Source organism: Artemia sp. Qi Xiang Cuo, chromosome 3 (assembly GCF_049724085.1).
Source record: "Artemia sp. Qi Xiang Cuo chromosome 3, ASM4972408v1, whole genome shotgun sequence".
NCBI lineage: Eukaryota > Metazoa > Arthropoda > Branchiopoda > Anostraca > Artemiidae > Artemia > Artemia sp. Qi Xiang Cuo.
Genome location: NC_142796.1, coordinates 76,172,745 through 76,186,747, shown reverse-complemented (window position 1 = coordinate 76,186,747; position 14,003 = coordinate 76,172,745). Strand labels below are relative to the sequence as shown.

The 14,003-nt window shown below is 36.4% G+C and overlaps 1 protein-coding gene across 2 annotated transcripts in view; it reads right to left on the bottom strand.

The window, feature by feature from the left end:
* Positions 1-14,003, bottom strand: part of LOC148954543 (putative chitinase 10) — a 163,574-nt gene that overhangs the window by 96,032 nt on the left and 53,539 nt on the right. For both annotated transcript variants that reach the window (XM_089086581.1, XM_089086582.1), the window contains exons 4-5: positions 10,683-10,862; positions 1,526-1,649 (exon numbers count right to left, since the gene is read on the bottom strand). In XM_089086581.1, the coding sequence (XP_088942707.1) occupies positions 1,526-1,649; positions 10,683-10,862 (304 nt within the window). The remainder of the gene's footprint in view (positions 1-1,525; positions 1,650-10,682; positions 10,863-14,003) is intronic.

The following is a 14,003-nucleotide window of genomic DNA, read 5'->3' as shown; positions in this document are numbered from 1 at the left end:
ACGGCAATGTCTTAAGAGCGATTCGGTGTAAGAGGAAGGCAGATTGAACCAGAGGAGATGTCGAGAATTTTACGAGAGGAGGATTTGCTGAAAAGGAGAGAAAATATTCCAGAATCCATTTTATTACATTATTAGAAAACCGCAATCACAATTCAAACATTAACAATAACATCCAAGCATTTCATGTGCAATTACAAATATGATAAATGATATTGGATTTAAATTTTCTGCCGAACAAATTACGAAATTTTTCAGCTTTTTCTGGACGTTAAATTCGCATCATGTAAAATTAATAAACAGTGAAACGTCATTTCCTGTTAGAAACCATAAGGTTATTACTGTGTTTAATAGTAGTATTGAAAAAAAACATTATCTTGAAAATTATTTAATGTGAAATTAAAATAAACCATACCAAAGTAAAGAAAAACGACCATGTGATCACACACTGCCAACGATTCGTCAATACTTGGGCACCTGCAGAACAAAGGTCATTTGCAGTAACAGATGCAGGAATCAAATTCCTGAGAAACTAGGTCAACCATGACAAGAACTTCGACTACAAGAAGTAACAGCAGATGTGAAAAACACTTATGCCAATCTTCTGCTATTAAGGCTTCATTTGAAGTATTTACGAAAATTATCAGATACTGACAAGCACTTAAATTTGACAAGCATTACTGACACTAACAAGTACTTTTAATTTAATTAAAGGACAAACACTTCAATTTGTTTGTATATACAACGTGAAAAGTACAGTAAGCTAGTCAAACAAAACAGTGAAAGCTTATGCAGAATAATGTTAAAGTGATGATAATGGCAATAGAGTACAAAAATCCGAAAACCAAACTAAAAGATGCCAAACCAAAAAAAAACAATCACCAGAGCGAAGTGAAGTATAAATATATATATATATATATATATATATATATATATATATATATATATATATATATATATATATATATATATATATATATTTTATATATATATATATATATATATACATATAATATATATATATATATATATATATATATATATATATATATATATATATATATATATATATATATATATATATATATATATATATATATATGTATATATATATATATATAGATGATGGTTTTTCATAAGTTGGAAAAGCTCAAGAAGCTTATGGTTTCAACCCATTTGGGATTTGAATTTGTTAATCACTCTATACGCCAGGGCCGTATCCAGGATTTTTGTTCAGGGGGGGGGGGTACTAATTTTTTAATTTTTTTAGGGGGGGGGGGGGTTACTAATTTTTGACTCAGTTTTCGACTAATTTTACTGATTTTTACCTAGGTTTTACTAATTTTCGACTTATTTTCGAGTCGGTAAAAAATTTCGGGGGGGGGGTCAAACCGGGTAACCCCCCCCCCCCCCCCTCCTGGATACGGCCTTGCTATACGCCCTAATGTTTCCATGTTGAAGGAGAAATACTATAGAAGAACAAACATTTTGAAGTAACATTGTCCAAAATAAAGCTTGGCCTACTTACTGAGAGACAGCTGGGACGTCGTAACCCCCTTGCACGTTTTCTGGACCAACAGGGACAGCAGCAGTGAGCAGCAGGCGTGGTTCCCTTGTTTCTGCTGATTCTGCTTCAAAAGCTTGTCTTATTTCTAAACAAAAAAGAAGTTCATAGACGTGGGTTGTTGTTAATATTAGGAAAGAAAAAAAAATCCCTTTGCCTCTTACTTTGAGAGAGAAGGAGACAAAACGTGTTTAGGCTACGAGTCCCAAAAGCTTGAATCTAGCTATTGTCTTCAATTTTGCATCGTAAGGTCTGACAATTCAAAAGGTTTTTAGTTGATAATATTCATGCGTTTTTTATGTTTTTGGAATAAATACAGAAAAAAATAGAAAATATTCCTGAAGTCTTTATTTTACGGTAAGTTTTTTTTGTCATGTCGAAGATGCCATAATTAAAAGAGATTTTGCACCCTATATCGAAGTGATTTCCGTAATGACCAATTAATATTCAACGACACCTTGACAATTCTTTCGCTAATTTTTTGTTTAAGTATATTTACTAGGAATTCTAGCACCCTTTTTAAGTGGTTAAAAAGATTGGAGGGCAGCTAGCCGCCTCTCCCACGCCTCTTTTTTCCAAAATACATTCTAATCTCAATTTTGAGATAGCAATTTGATTCAGCATAGTTGAAAAGTCCAATAACTATACCTCTGAGGATGACATGGTGCCCCATAGTCCCTGGGAAAAGGACTGTAAGTTTCGCAATTTGCCGTTTTTCCAATCCATCCAAATATTTTTGGGTATTTATGTACTATCTTTAACACACGCGCCATATTATATAGGGAAGATGCTTAAGAAACTAGTCAAACGGGTTCAATAGACAATTGGATTGAAAACCGTGGTTTGTCATTGCGTTTACAATATTTAAACTATTGTTTTTGGGGTTTAGGGGGGAGAAGGTATCTAGGATGGGTTAAGTTAGGTTACGTATTTAATATACGCTATTCTTTATCCCCCCCACCCCCCTATTGTGCAAATATATAGCCAAAATTTGTTTCTAAACTATTATATTTTTATCTCATTTTGTTTTATTTCATTAGCATTAACCAAACTTCACTTTTCGCGTGGTACTTATGTAATAGTACATAAGTACCTATTTTTGCACTATTACATCATTTGGGGATGTAGAATTTATTCACCTCTCGAAGTAACGAGGTGAAACATACGAAACTATGTGGTATCAGGTTATCGAAATACCAGGCGTATCTTCAATACCTTGGAAATGTAACGCGGTATCTAATTAAACATTTCAGCGAGTTTTATGGGACCCCATGAACCTTAAATTATGATTTAGGGCTGGGGACAAGGAGAGAGGCTCAGTATGCTTTAGAGTATTTTGAGGGCTACCACATCCTAAGCTTCCTAAGGGCAAGATCGTCACTAGCACTTTACTGATTAGAAAATGTGTTTCAAACATTTTATTTTCTTGTGTAACTCTGAAAATGAAAAATTGCCTATACATCCAGAAATTAATATAATGGTGCGTTAAACAACCAATCTGCTTTCATTAGCTCTGTCCATTAATTTTGATCATTATAATGATTTCCATCAAGAGCGGATCCAGGATTTTTGTTCGGGGGGGGTTACTAATTTTCGACTCGGTTTTCGACTAATTTTACTAATTTTTACTAAGGTTTTACTAATTTTCGACTAATTTTCGACTCGGTCAAAAATTTCGGGGGGGGGGGGGGTTTAACCGGGTAACCCCTCCTGGATACGGCCTTGATTTCCATCCTTTTTTGTGAATGGATTTACAAACCAACTGTTCAAAATACATACATTTTCAATAAAAAGCAAATGACACTCAAGCCGCTTAGAAGGTTTGAGGAGGGTTGCGCCACTCTTTTTGTAAACCTTGATTAGCCTTGTGGTGATATTTTTTGTAGTGAAATTGCTGATTTTTTGAGAAATACAACACACGGCTCAAAATGCAAATCGTTTTCAGAATGGTGCAAATGATGTTCTGACTTTGAGGTTTAGGGGACAGTAGTCTTACTCCTGTTTGCAAGGCCGTACCCAGAGGGGGGTTTAAGCAGGTTTGACCCCCCCCCACCTACGAAATGTTTGTCTGACTCGTAAAAACGTAACAAAAATGGATATAAACAAATTTTGACTTTTTTTTGTATACCCCCCCCCGATTTTTTTTTTAGTAAAACCCCCTCCGAAAAAAAAATCCTGGGTACGGCCTTGCCTGTTTGTGGCAATTATTTTCGTCCTAAGTTAGAATTGATTATTTATTTCAGTTCCTGTTCATTTTAGGACTGATTTATTCATCTATAGCAGTATATATTATCTGTATATTTGATACGAATGTCCATTTTAATTTGTGTCCGTTTTCGGTTTCATGTTGTTTGTGTGCTTAATGTGAATATTCATTTCATATTCTGTTCTTCCTGGGTTTCATTCGTTCATTGACCGTAATTTCTATTCATTTTAAGTTTCAGTTACTATGACTTTATTTAAGCTCGTCTGATGTTTTAGTATGACTCTTTACTTTTCTTTGAAAATTCCGAAGAATTTTTTTAATCAATAGTAGCCTACATTAAAAGACCTTTTTAAGTACCTTTTCACCCAGGTGTCGATTTTTCTTTCTACTTGTGACTATCTAGGAAGTGGGCAATTGTTCGGAAATAGGAAGATAAACAAAATGATTCTAATTCCTATCCGGAGTGTCACTGTGTGTGAACAGGTGCAGTCACCGAAATTCAAGGTTTAATGAATAATTAGAACTACTTTATGTAAGCTTAGTCACGTTCTATTATATAGTCGGCAATTTCGAAGTTACAACCGACAAAACAGGGAAGAACAGGTTTTTATTAACGTTCTTACTATAAGCCCTTTCACTTTCGTTCGATTTCAAAGCAAGATAGGGAAATCAGCCACAAACTTTGTGTTTACTATTCTTTAATATGGTTAAACATACATAAGCAACCTCTTTATACAAACATTAAAAGGCCAATTTTGCAACACAAAAGTCAGCAAGTGAGGTTAAATGCCAGGTCAAAGCAAGTGGTATTCCGGTAAGAGGCATCAAGAATTTAATACGAAACAGTTGAATTACTTTTTGGTGGGTATGCATGTAGGGGGGGGGTTATGGAAAGGACTGACGGACGAGTAGATTAGAGCCAATTTACTCGTCAAAATGCTTGCCCAACTTTTATGAAGTAAAACTGCTCGTCTTAGTATAATATTTTTTGTATGTTACAGATATATCAAACATCAGACCTTCTTTGAATGTACTGCTTTGATCTTTGATCTAAGAAATATGTCTTCTTCGGTCTTCAAAGCAGGAAGCTTAAAACTTGAAACTTGAGACACATGGAGATTTAGGCCTAATCGAAGGCACAAAGGAACCAGAAGACATCCCCTTTATTCTAGATGCTATCAGCCTTAACTGGAATCAAACTAGCCAATTAAAAAAGACAACTGTTCGCAGCCGTTCTTTAGTTTATAAAACGATTCTGTTTCTGTAAAAGCGGTGTCCCTTTTATGGGCCAACATCCTGCTGGTACAGCTGTTTACAGATGTTTACAGCTGGTAAACATCTGATTGTTAAGACTAGTATCACGCATGTAAACTAATTCAGTGACACCACATATCTTGCAAAAAAGAAGGCATTCTTCGTAAGCATTTTGTGCATGGGTGTATCTACGAGGGAAGAAAGGGTGGATAGTATCGGGTTTTAATCTTCTGGTGTACACTGCCACATTCCATTTGTATGTGTCCTTATTCCAGATACTTCTGTATTACTGTAACTCCACGTATAACTGCAAAATTGACAAGTTCATTAAAAAGAGTTCCGTTCCTGTTCCGATATGAACATCCTTCGCTCCACATAATTATTGACTCAGCGTTTGGGTATGACCGTAGCAGGTGTTCTAACCTGTAAATAACACACGAGAACTGCCCCTCAGTGTCGTCCAATACTAAATTCAATATGTCACAACTCACAAGATCGTAAGAAGTCCAAATATAATGAGTCAAGGTCATGAGTTGTCACCATACACACCGCTGAACTTTTGATTTATTTTTGTCACTGTTAGGTTTTCAGATTGTGTTTCAGGGTTCCTTTTCTCCTAGAAGGGCCAAGATCAGCCTTCTTGAATTTCTCACGATCCTCTTAAGTGATAAGTGAAGCTATGTAGACCTTCTTTTGTTCAATTAGTAATTCAATATATTTTTCAATTGGTTTTCCTTTGTTTTGATCTGCTTTTGTTCCTGTTTTTTTTTCTAGATGATGTAGTACTGTTTATCACTGAGCTTTCTATGTCTGCGTCCGAACTATTTTCTAGAAAATCTCCTAGATTTATGCGGTGGACTGATAGGTTCCCACTTTCGTTGGCAGGTATATGTGGTGAGAAAGCAGGAATAAAGATATCCGCTAATTCAGCCAGAGGACATTCCCCAGAAACATTTGCGTTTTGACCCATTTGCTATCCATCCTTGTTCATTCTTTGAGTTCACATCAATATATAAAACGGATTGTCAATTCATTCAGTATTTAGTTACTCTGCTGATGCACTAAAAGCTTCATCGATTCGCTTTGGCATCCAAAGATTAACACAGACTTATGTAAGTAAAGCAATGTATAACCTGATCAAACCGCTCGTGGTAACGAACTTTAAGTAAGGAGCGACCCGGCTCAATGGTAACCGAAACTAAAAAACGGAATTTTGGTACCAATAGATACATCAAAAGAATCAGATTTTAATTCTGATTTCAAATATATAAGTTTCATCGGGTTTAATTTTACCCATCAAAAGTTAAGCACCTGAGAAAATTTGGTTGATTTTTGAAAAAAGGGAGTAAGACCCGCTAAAAGTTATAGAACTTTAATGAAAATAACACCATCATATGCAGTGTATCAGATAACCCTACTGTAGAGGTTTCAAGCTTCTATCTACAAAAATATGGAATTTTGCATTTTTTGCCAGAAGAAAGATCACGGGTGCGTGTTTATTTGTTTTTTTTTCCCCAGGGGTAATCGTATTGACCCAGTGGCTCTACAATATCGTAAGAGGGCTCATTGAAATGGAAATGAAAAGTTTTAATTCCTTTTTCAAGTGACCAAAAAAATGGAGGGCAACTAGGCCCCCTCCCACGCTCATTTTTTTCTCAAAGTCGCCCAATTAAAATTTTGAGATAGCCATTGTGTTTAGCATAGTCGAAAATCTAATAAATATGTCTTTTAGGATGACTTGATCCCCCACAGTTCCCAGAGGAAGGGCTGCAAATTATGACCTTTGCCCATTGCTTACATATTGTATTGGTTATTGGGAAGTATACAGACATTTTCTGGAATAATTTTTTTCTGGTGGGGGGGAGGGGGCTGGAGGAGGGGGTTACTCGGGAGAATTTTTCCGTGGAGGATGTTTCTTTGGGGTAAGGGACATTTCTATGAAGGGGGCGCCGGATTTCCAAGCCTTATTTAAAAAACGATCAGAAATTAAATTTAAAAAAAACAAGTACTTCCAACTGAAAGTAAGAAGCAACATTAGAACTTAAAATGAACAGAAATTATTACGTATATGAGGGGGTTCTCCCCTAAGTCAATACTTCGCTCTTTACGCTACAGTTTTTTTTTTAGTGCTTTCAAAAGAGCTATCTATTTTAACTAAACGGTGTTTGTGATTCAGGGGTTTGTGAATTAAAAATTTTTTTCAATTTTAACTTAAAGAGCGTGGTATTGACTAGGGGGACAACCCCCTAATATACTTAATAACATATACGTAATAAAAAAAAAAATAAAAAAAAAACAAGCCATAAAGCTCAATAGTAATCGAAACTTTTAAAAAACTTTGATGTCAATAAATGCATCAAAAGAATGGTCTCGTAATGCTGATTCTAAATATGTGAATTATGTTAAGTTTAGTATTACTCATCAAAGGCTAAGAACCTCAAAAAACTCACCTGATTTTTTAAAAAGGGGGGGAACACCCCCTACAAGTGAAAATTTTTTAATGAAAATCCCATCGTGATATTCAGCGTATCAGAAAACCCTAAAAAGTAGGTTTCAAGCTCAAATCTGGAAATATATGCAACTGTGTATTTTTTGCCAGAAGAAAAATATACGAATATAGAAGTTCGTTACGTAAGTTAATTTGTAAATTACGTCAGAACCAAATTTAGAGACAGACATTTAGCAAAAGAAAAGTAAAATTTTTATGCAAATTTTGTTTACTTATTCAATGACGGCGAGCCAAAATAAAAGCTGCATTAACTAAAAAACGATCAGAAATTAAATAAAAAAACAAGTTTTTTAAACTGAAAGTAAGGAGCGACATTAAAACTTAAAACGAACAGAAATTATTCTGCATATGAAAGGGGCTGTCCCCTCCTCAACGCCTCGCTCTTTACGCTAAAGTTTGACTTTGTCTCACAACTTTATTTTTTTAAACAATAAAAAGCTTTAGCGTAAAGAGCGAGGCGTTGAGGAGGGGACAGCCCCTTTCATATACGGAATAATTTCTGTTCGTTTTAAGTTTTAATGTCGCTCCTTACTTTCAGTTTAAAAAACTTGTTTTTTTTATTTAATATCAGAAAGAACAAGTACAAGCGAGACAAAGACCAAAGATTCATATGCTGTATCCTGACTCATGCTTCCTTCTTCCTTGAAGCCTACTCATTTCTGGCTGGCTCTGCTAAGTGATAATCCAACTGAAGGCACGAGGGATACAGAATCTTCATATTGTTCCTGAACTGGAAATGTTTTCAATGGAGAGTTTGCAACCCATTCTGACACTCTGCTGGAGTATTCTACAGTAGCCCAACCTGACATTTTGTTAGAGCGTTCTGACGTTTTTTAAGTTCTCGCTTGAATGTTTCCCTTTCTTCACTGGTCAAAACGAAACAGTGTAATAGAACACCACTTTAACAGCAAATAATCTAGGCTATACATACTGAGACCCTCTCATTGGTAAGTGTAACATATAAGATTCAAAGGTCTGAGCTCTTTTCCAAAGGAAGCTGTCAGGGGGTGGCACTGTCTTTAGAGGGGTAGCATAATATTAGCAAACTGGATACTGTAAAACAGAAGAGTCCTAGTATTCTAATAACTGGGTAATGTAACCTTCACTGGTCTTCAGCCAGTGGGCCATGAAGTTGCTACAGTGTGCATGGCTTTAATCAAAAGTGTTCTTTCATCAGACAATATGGTACATAGATTGAACTACCAGGTGCTACTCTACCCTGAAAGGAAATGGTGTGACTATAGTAAGGCATTATTTGCTAAGTGAAAACCCTCACAAAAGAGATGGAGCCCATCAAAAGCGTAGTAATAAATTTTGCACAATCTAAAGGTCACTGCAACGACTGTGGGATTATTAAAAGGGCTATATGTTAGTGAAATCATTGCTCGACAGAATCACTAAGCGATTGTGATGTTAGTGATGTAGAAAATGCAGAAACGGGTGGTTGTCAGTAGTAAGAAAACAAAATTCAACGGTCAAAAACGCACTTTGACAAAAAGAGTGTGCTTTATTTTTGTTGGACAAACCTCATCGATGGAGCTGTTTCCTTCTCTCTAGCTTATGCAATCAAACCCGAACTATTCGGACAAACAACTGGTAGTAATTGATGTCAATCTAGTCTTCAAATTATAGTTTAAATACATAATGTGGCAAAAGGAGATTGAAAATTCCACGATAGAGCTTAAATAATGGTTTGAAAGTTTGACTGTTACAAGTGTTGGAAGTAACTTGGATCACAGGCTAATTCGAATCTCTTGCAATTACCTTAGACCTTACTTCCTTGAGTGCCTTCAAATGCAAAAAGGGCGTCAGCGAATAGCCTTCAATCTTCCCTCAAGTGAGCCGCTGAGTAGATGCCCTCCCACTCTTGGATGAGACTCGTCCGGGGAGCTCTTCTGTTATGCTCGTACGTTCTACAAAGTGTCATCTGGGTCTTCCTCCAGATGCCAATGGAGGAGCATTCTAGAATGTCTATGAGCTTGTATACGGAGTATATGTCTAAGGTATCACCGTCGTAGTTGCCTAACAACGGAGGCGATGTCTGACTTCTCTCCTGTTTTGCAGTTCCTCTCCTGTAAGGCATTCCATACAGCAACTCACAAGAGACAAAACATTACTCTGGAACAGCCTAAGACTCAGCTTCTGTGAGCATACTTAAATTATGGACTACATACTCAAATTCTACTGTGAAAATATTTTAAGGTAATTCATTTGAAGAACCTGATCTGTGGGAGATTTTGATACCATTTTTGTTTGTGTATATTAAGTACTAGCTCTTCTTTTGTCCGAAATAGGGTGTGATCCAAACTGCATTCATCCATCACCTACAAATGTTTTTACCACTCATACGGAGTTAAACACGTCCGAGATTTCGGAGAGTATCTAAAAAATAGCCCCTTCTAAATATGGTTCGTGAACATTTAGCACCAAAGCAGAATAATTGTTCAGTATCTGTGTACCCTGGAGAATCTTGCTTGGGTGTTAGACATTCCTGCACCATGATTAGAAGACAGGGCTTGGCACACGAACGTCTAGCACCTAACTCATATGTTGACTCACCATGAAAGAAAACAGCTAGTGTGCTAGACTACTTAAACCAAAGGATTTGTAAATAACCAGAGTTTTTTTCTTTTTTTTATAGGATTAGACATGATAAGATTGCCGGCACAACTCGTATCCTTGGCGCAGGGAAGACTTGACCTGGAAGCGTACCACATATAAATTGAAGCGATCAGATATGACTAAGTGTACACCTTATATCAACAAAGGCTTATAGAGTCTATCAGCCCACAACTTGTATTTTTGGATTAAAATTACCTAATCTATTACGAGGTATTTTTTTCTTTTGTGCCAAAAAAGTATTAAAAATGGAATTTTTTCGTTGCCACCAGACGACACGGCTTGAAAAACTGCACCGGAAGCATGTAAAAAGTGATTTTTGGTAAAAACCGATTATACGAGGTGTGGACGCAGCAGCCGCGAATAGCTTCAGTTGCTACCACGGCATGAATATTAAAGAAGGCTAAGTAATGAAGAAAGGTGTGTAACTGATATGTCTCAAAAATCTTTAATGGACAGTATAGAAATTTTCGCTACTGTTTATTATTTATGCTGCTGTGGATGTGTTTGAAGTCAAAATTAAAGAACTATACCTTTCAGAAGACTGACTAGGTTTTTCTTATCGTCTGATCCTTTTGGATACTCCCAGTCCAAATCCAATCCGTCGAAGTTGTGCTTTCTCAGAAACGGAATTGTGCTGAAGATAAAATTCTGCCGGGCATAGCGAGATGTTGACATGTCTTTGAATTTTTGGGTTCCAAATGACCAGCCACCTTGAAAAATTCAAAATATAATTATATTCTAAGCTTCCTTTAGTTGAAAAAAAAATCAAATACAAATCTATTTTATCTAATCAATCAACATATTAATTTACAAAGGCTTTGTCATTTTATCAGGCATGACAAAATCCGTCTCAAAAGAGGGTCTCAAAACCACACCCCATGACTCGCCAAGTCTAGAATTCAATTTAGTGGTTTAGCCAGGATTCCAGTTCGGGAGAAACTCAGCTTATCAAACAGTTTGTGGTAACGAACTGCAAGTAAAGAGTGACCTAGCCCAATAGTAACCGAAACTCTAAAAAACAGAATTTTGATACCAACAGATACATCAAAAGAATCAAATTTTTACGCTGATTTTAAACATATAAGTTTCATCAAGTTTAGTTTTACCCATTAAAAGTTACGGGCCTAAGAAAATATGCTTTATTTTTGAAAAAAGAGGGAAACAACCCCTAAAAGTCATAGAACCTTAATGAAAATCACATCATCAGATTCAGCGTATTCGAAAACCCTACTGTAGGAGTTTCAAGATCCTATCTGCAAAAATGTGGAATTTTGTAATTTTGCCAGAAGAAAGTTCACGGATGCGTGTTTGTTTGTTTGTCTGTTTTTTTCCCCCAGGGGTGATCGTATCGATCCAGTAGTCCTAGAGTATCGCGAGAGGGCTCAATGGAACAGAAATTAAACGTTCTAGTGCCCTTTTTAAGTGACCAAAAAATTGGAGGGCAACTTGGCCCCCTTCCACGCTCGTTTTTTTGCCGAAGTCACCCAATCGAAATTTTGAGATAGCCATTTTGTTCAGCATAGTCGACAATCTAATAAATATGTCTTTGAGGATGACTCAAACCCCCATAGTTCCCTGAGGAAGGGCCGCAAGTTATGAACTTTGCACATTATTTAGGGTACATATACAGTATTGGTTAATGGGAAGTATGCAAACGTTTTCAGGAGAGATTTTTTCTAGGGAGGGGGGGGGTCGGAGGACGGGGTTGCGGGGAAGGATCTTTCCATGGAGGATGTTTCCTTGGGGGAAGGGACGTTTCTATGAAGGGGGCACCGGATTTCCCAGCATTATTGAAAAAAAGGCGAGAAATTAAATAAAAGAAATAAGTTTTTTGACTGAAAGTAAGGAGCGACATTAAAACTTAAAACGAACAAAACTATTACGTATATGGGGGGGGGTTCACCCCTTAGCATGGGCTCCCAAATGGGGGGCAGGGGGGGGCTCCCGCCCCCCCCTGGCTGAATGATACTGTCTTATTTTTATATTTTTGTTCTGAGATTTCTATTATATAGCATCAAAAATGTCAATTAGATGAGGTTTGCCCCCCCCCTGGAATTCTGCTTATGGGCGCCCATGCCCCCTAGTCAATACCTCGCTCTTTACGCTAAAGTTTTTTTTAGTGCTTTCAAAAGAGCTATCTATTCTAATTACCCGGCCTTCGTGATTCGATCTAAATTCGAACTTTAGCGCAAAGAGCAAGGAATTGACTAGGGGGCGAACTCCCTAAAATACGTAATAAAAATATACGACTATAGAAGTTCGTTACGTAGGTTAATTCGTAAGTTACGTCAGAACAAAATTTCGAGAAAGCCATTTAGCCAAAAAAAAAAAAAAATGCAAATTTCGTTTTAATTATTCATGTACGGTGAGCCAAAATCAAAGCTGCATTAATTCAAAAACATTAGGTTACGTATTTAATATATGCTATGCTTTACCCCCCCCCCCCCGTAAAGTGCAAATATATAGCCCAAATTTGTTTCTAAACTGTTATATTTTCGTAATCTTTTGTTTCGTTTCATTAGTACGTATTAACAAAACTTGACTTTTCGCGTGAGTACCTATCTGATCTTCGCATTATTGCGTGGGTACCGGCTATTACTAAAGTACCAATAGATTTTACTTGTAAAGTTAAAATTGATCTTTCTTCAACTTAAACTAATTTTCCTTTAATTATTTCTTACTAAATGTAAAAATCCATAAATTGTCATCGCTAATGAGGGCAACAAAATGGGTCATGGATCTCATCTATGGATGATTTGAAACTTTCCTTTCAGCATTTTCAGTCTGCAAAATTTGACTCTTGGATTTCGCTCCACTTAGTTTTAAGTTCAATGTTAAAATCATCACGCAAAAGTAACTTGTAATTTGGTTTGCGATGGAAGCCGACAATAAAAGCTGTGCGGGACCGAATTGAAACTTCCGTTCTGGCCTGAATCATCGCAAACCTTATTCACTCAATACCAAATTATCTTTGAGGTAGTCAAACAAATAAAAAATCGGTGAGCACTTTTAGACTGTAAATGCAAAAATGTAATGCTCAAGCCCAAATTTAGTGGACAGTATTCCAAGAAAATTGTCAGGCTCTTTAATGGTTTAAAACTCATTGATGATAATCTGGGCACAATTTCCATCTTCGCGATGGAGCTTTTTTTGGTATTCATTTATTAACCGGACGATTTTATATAAGATAACTCATATCCATCACGAAACAGGCTAAGACGTGTGATGAGAATAGATATACGATTACAATGCATTCTGGGACATAAAGAAAGGCAAGGACTGTTTCTAAATGGCTGTTTTTTGGGGTTTAGGGGGGGGCGGGAAAGTACCTAGGTTAGGTTATGTATTTAATATATGCTATGCTTTGCCCCCCACCCCGACCCCTAATTTGCAAATATATAGCCCAAATTTTTTTCTAAACTATTATATATTCATCATATTTTATTTCAACAGTATTAACTAAACTAGCACTATATAAAAGAGTCCGTTTAATAGAAGAGTACCCTTTGTCTTCTCTGGTCAAAAATTCTGCACCAATAGCATTTGGAAACTTGACATAAAAAAAAAATATTCACAATTTTTTTTTTCTACCCAATAGTTTTCCCCTGTGCGCAAAGAGGAGCATTGCACAGCAGTTTCACATCTGGTAGACCTATGTCGTTCATTGAACTAATTGTCAGTCAATTAATGACTGAAACAATCTTCATTATCGATTGCCTAAGGCAATTTTATCCGTTGCTTCTGTCAGATATATTCATTACCACAAAGGAAAAAAAACGACAGTAGCCTACTGACGTCTGACGACCTTTTTCATTAAAAAGCCTCATTCTTATCAATTACTCATTTACAAC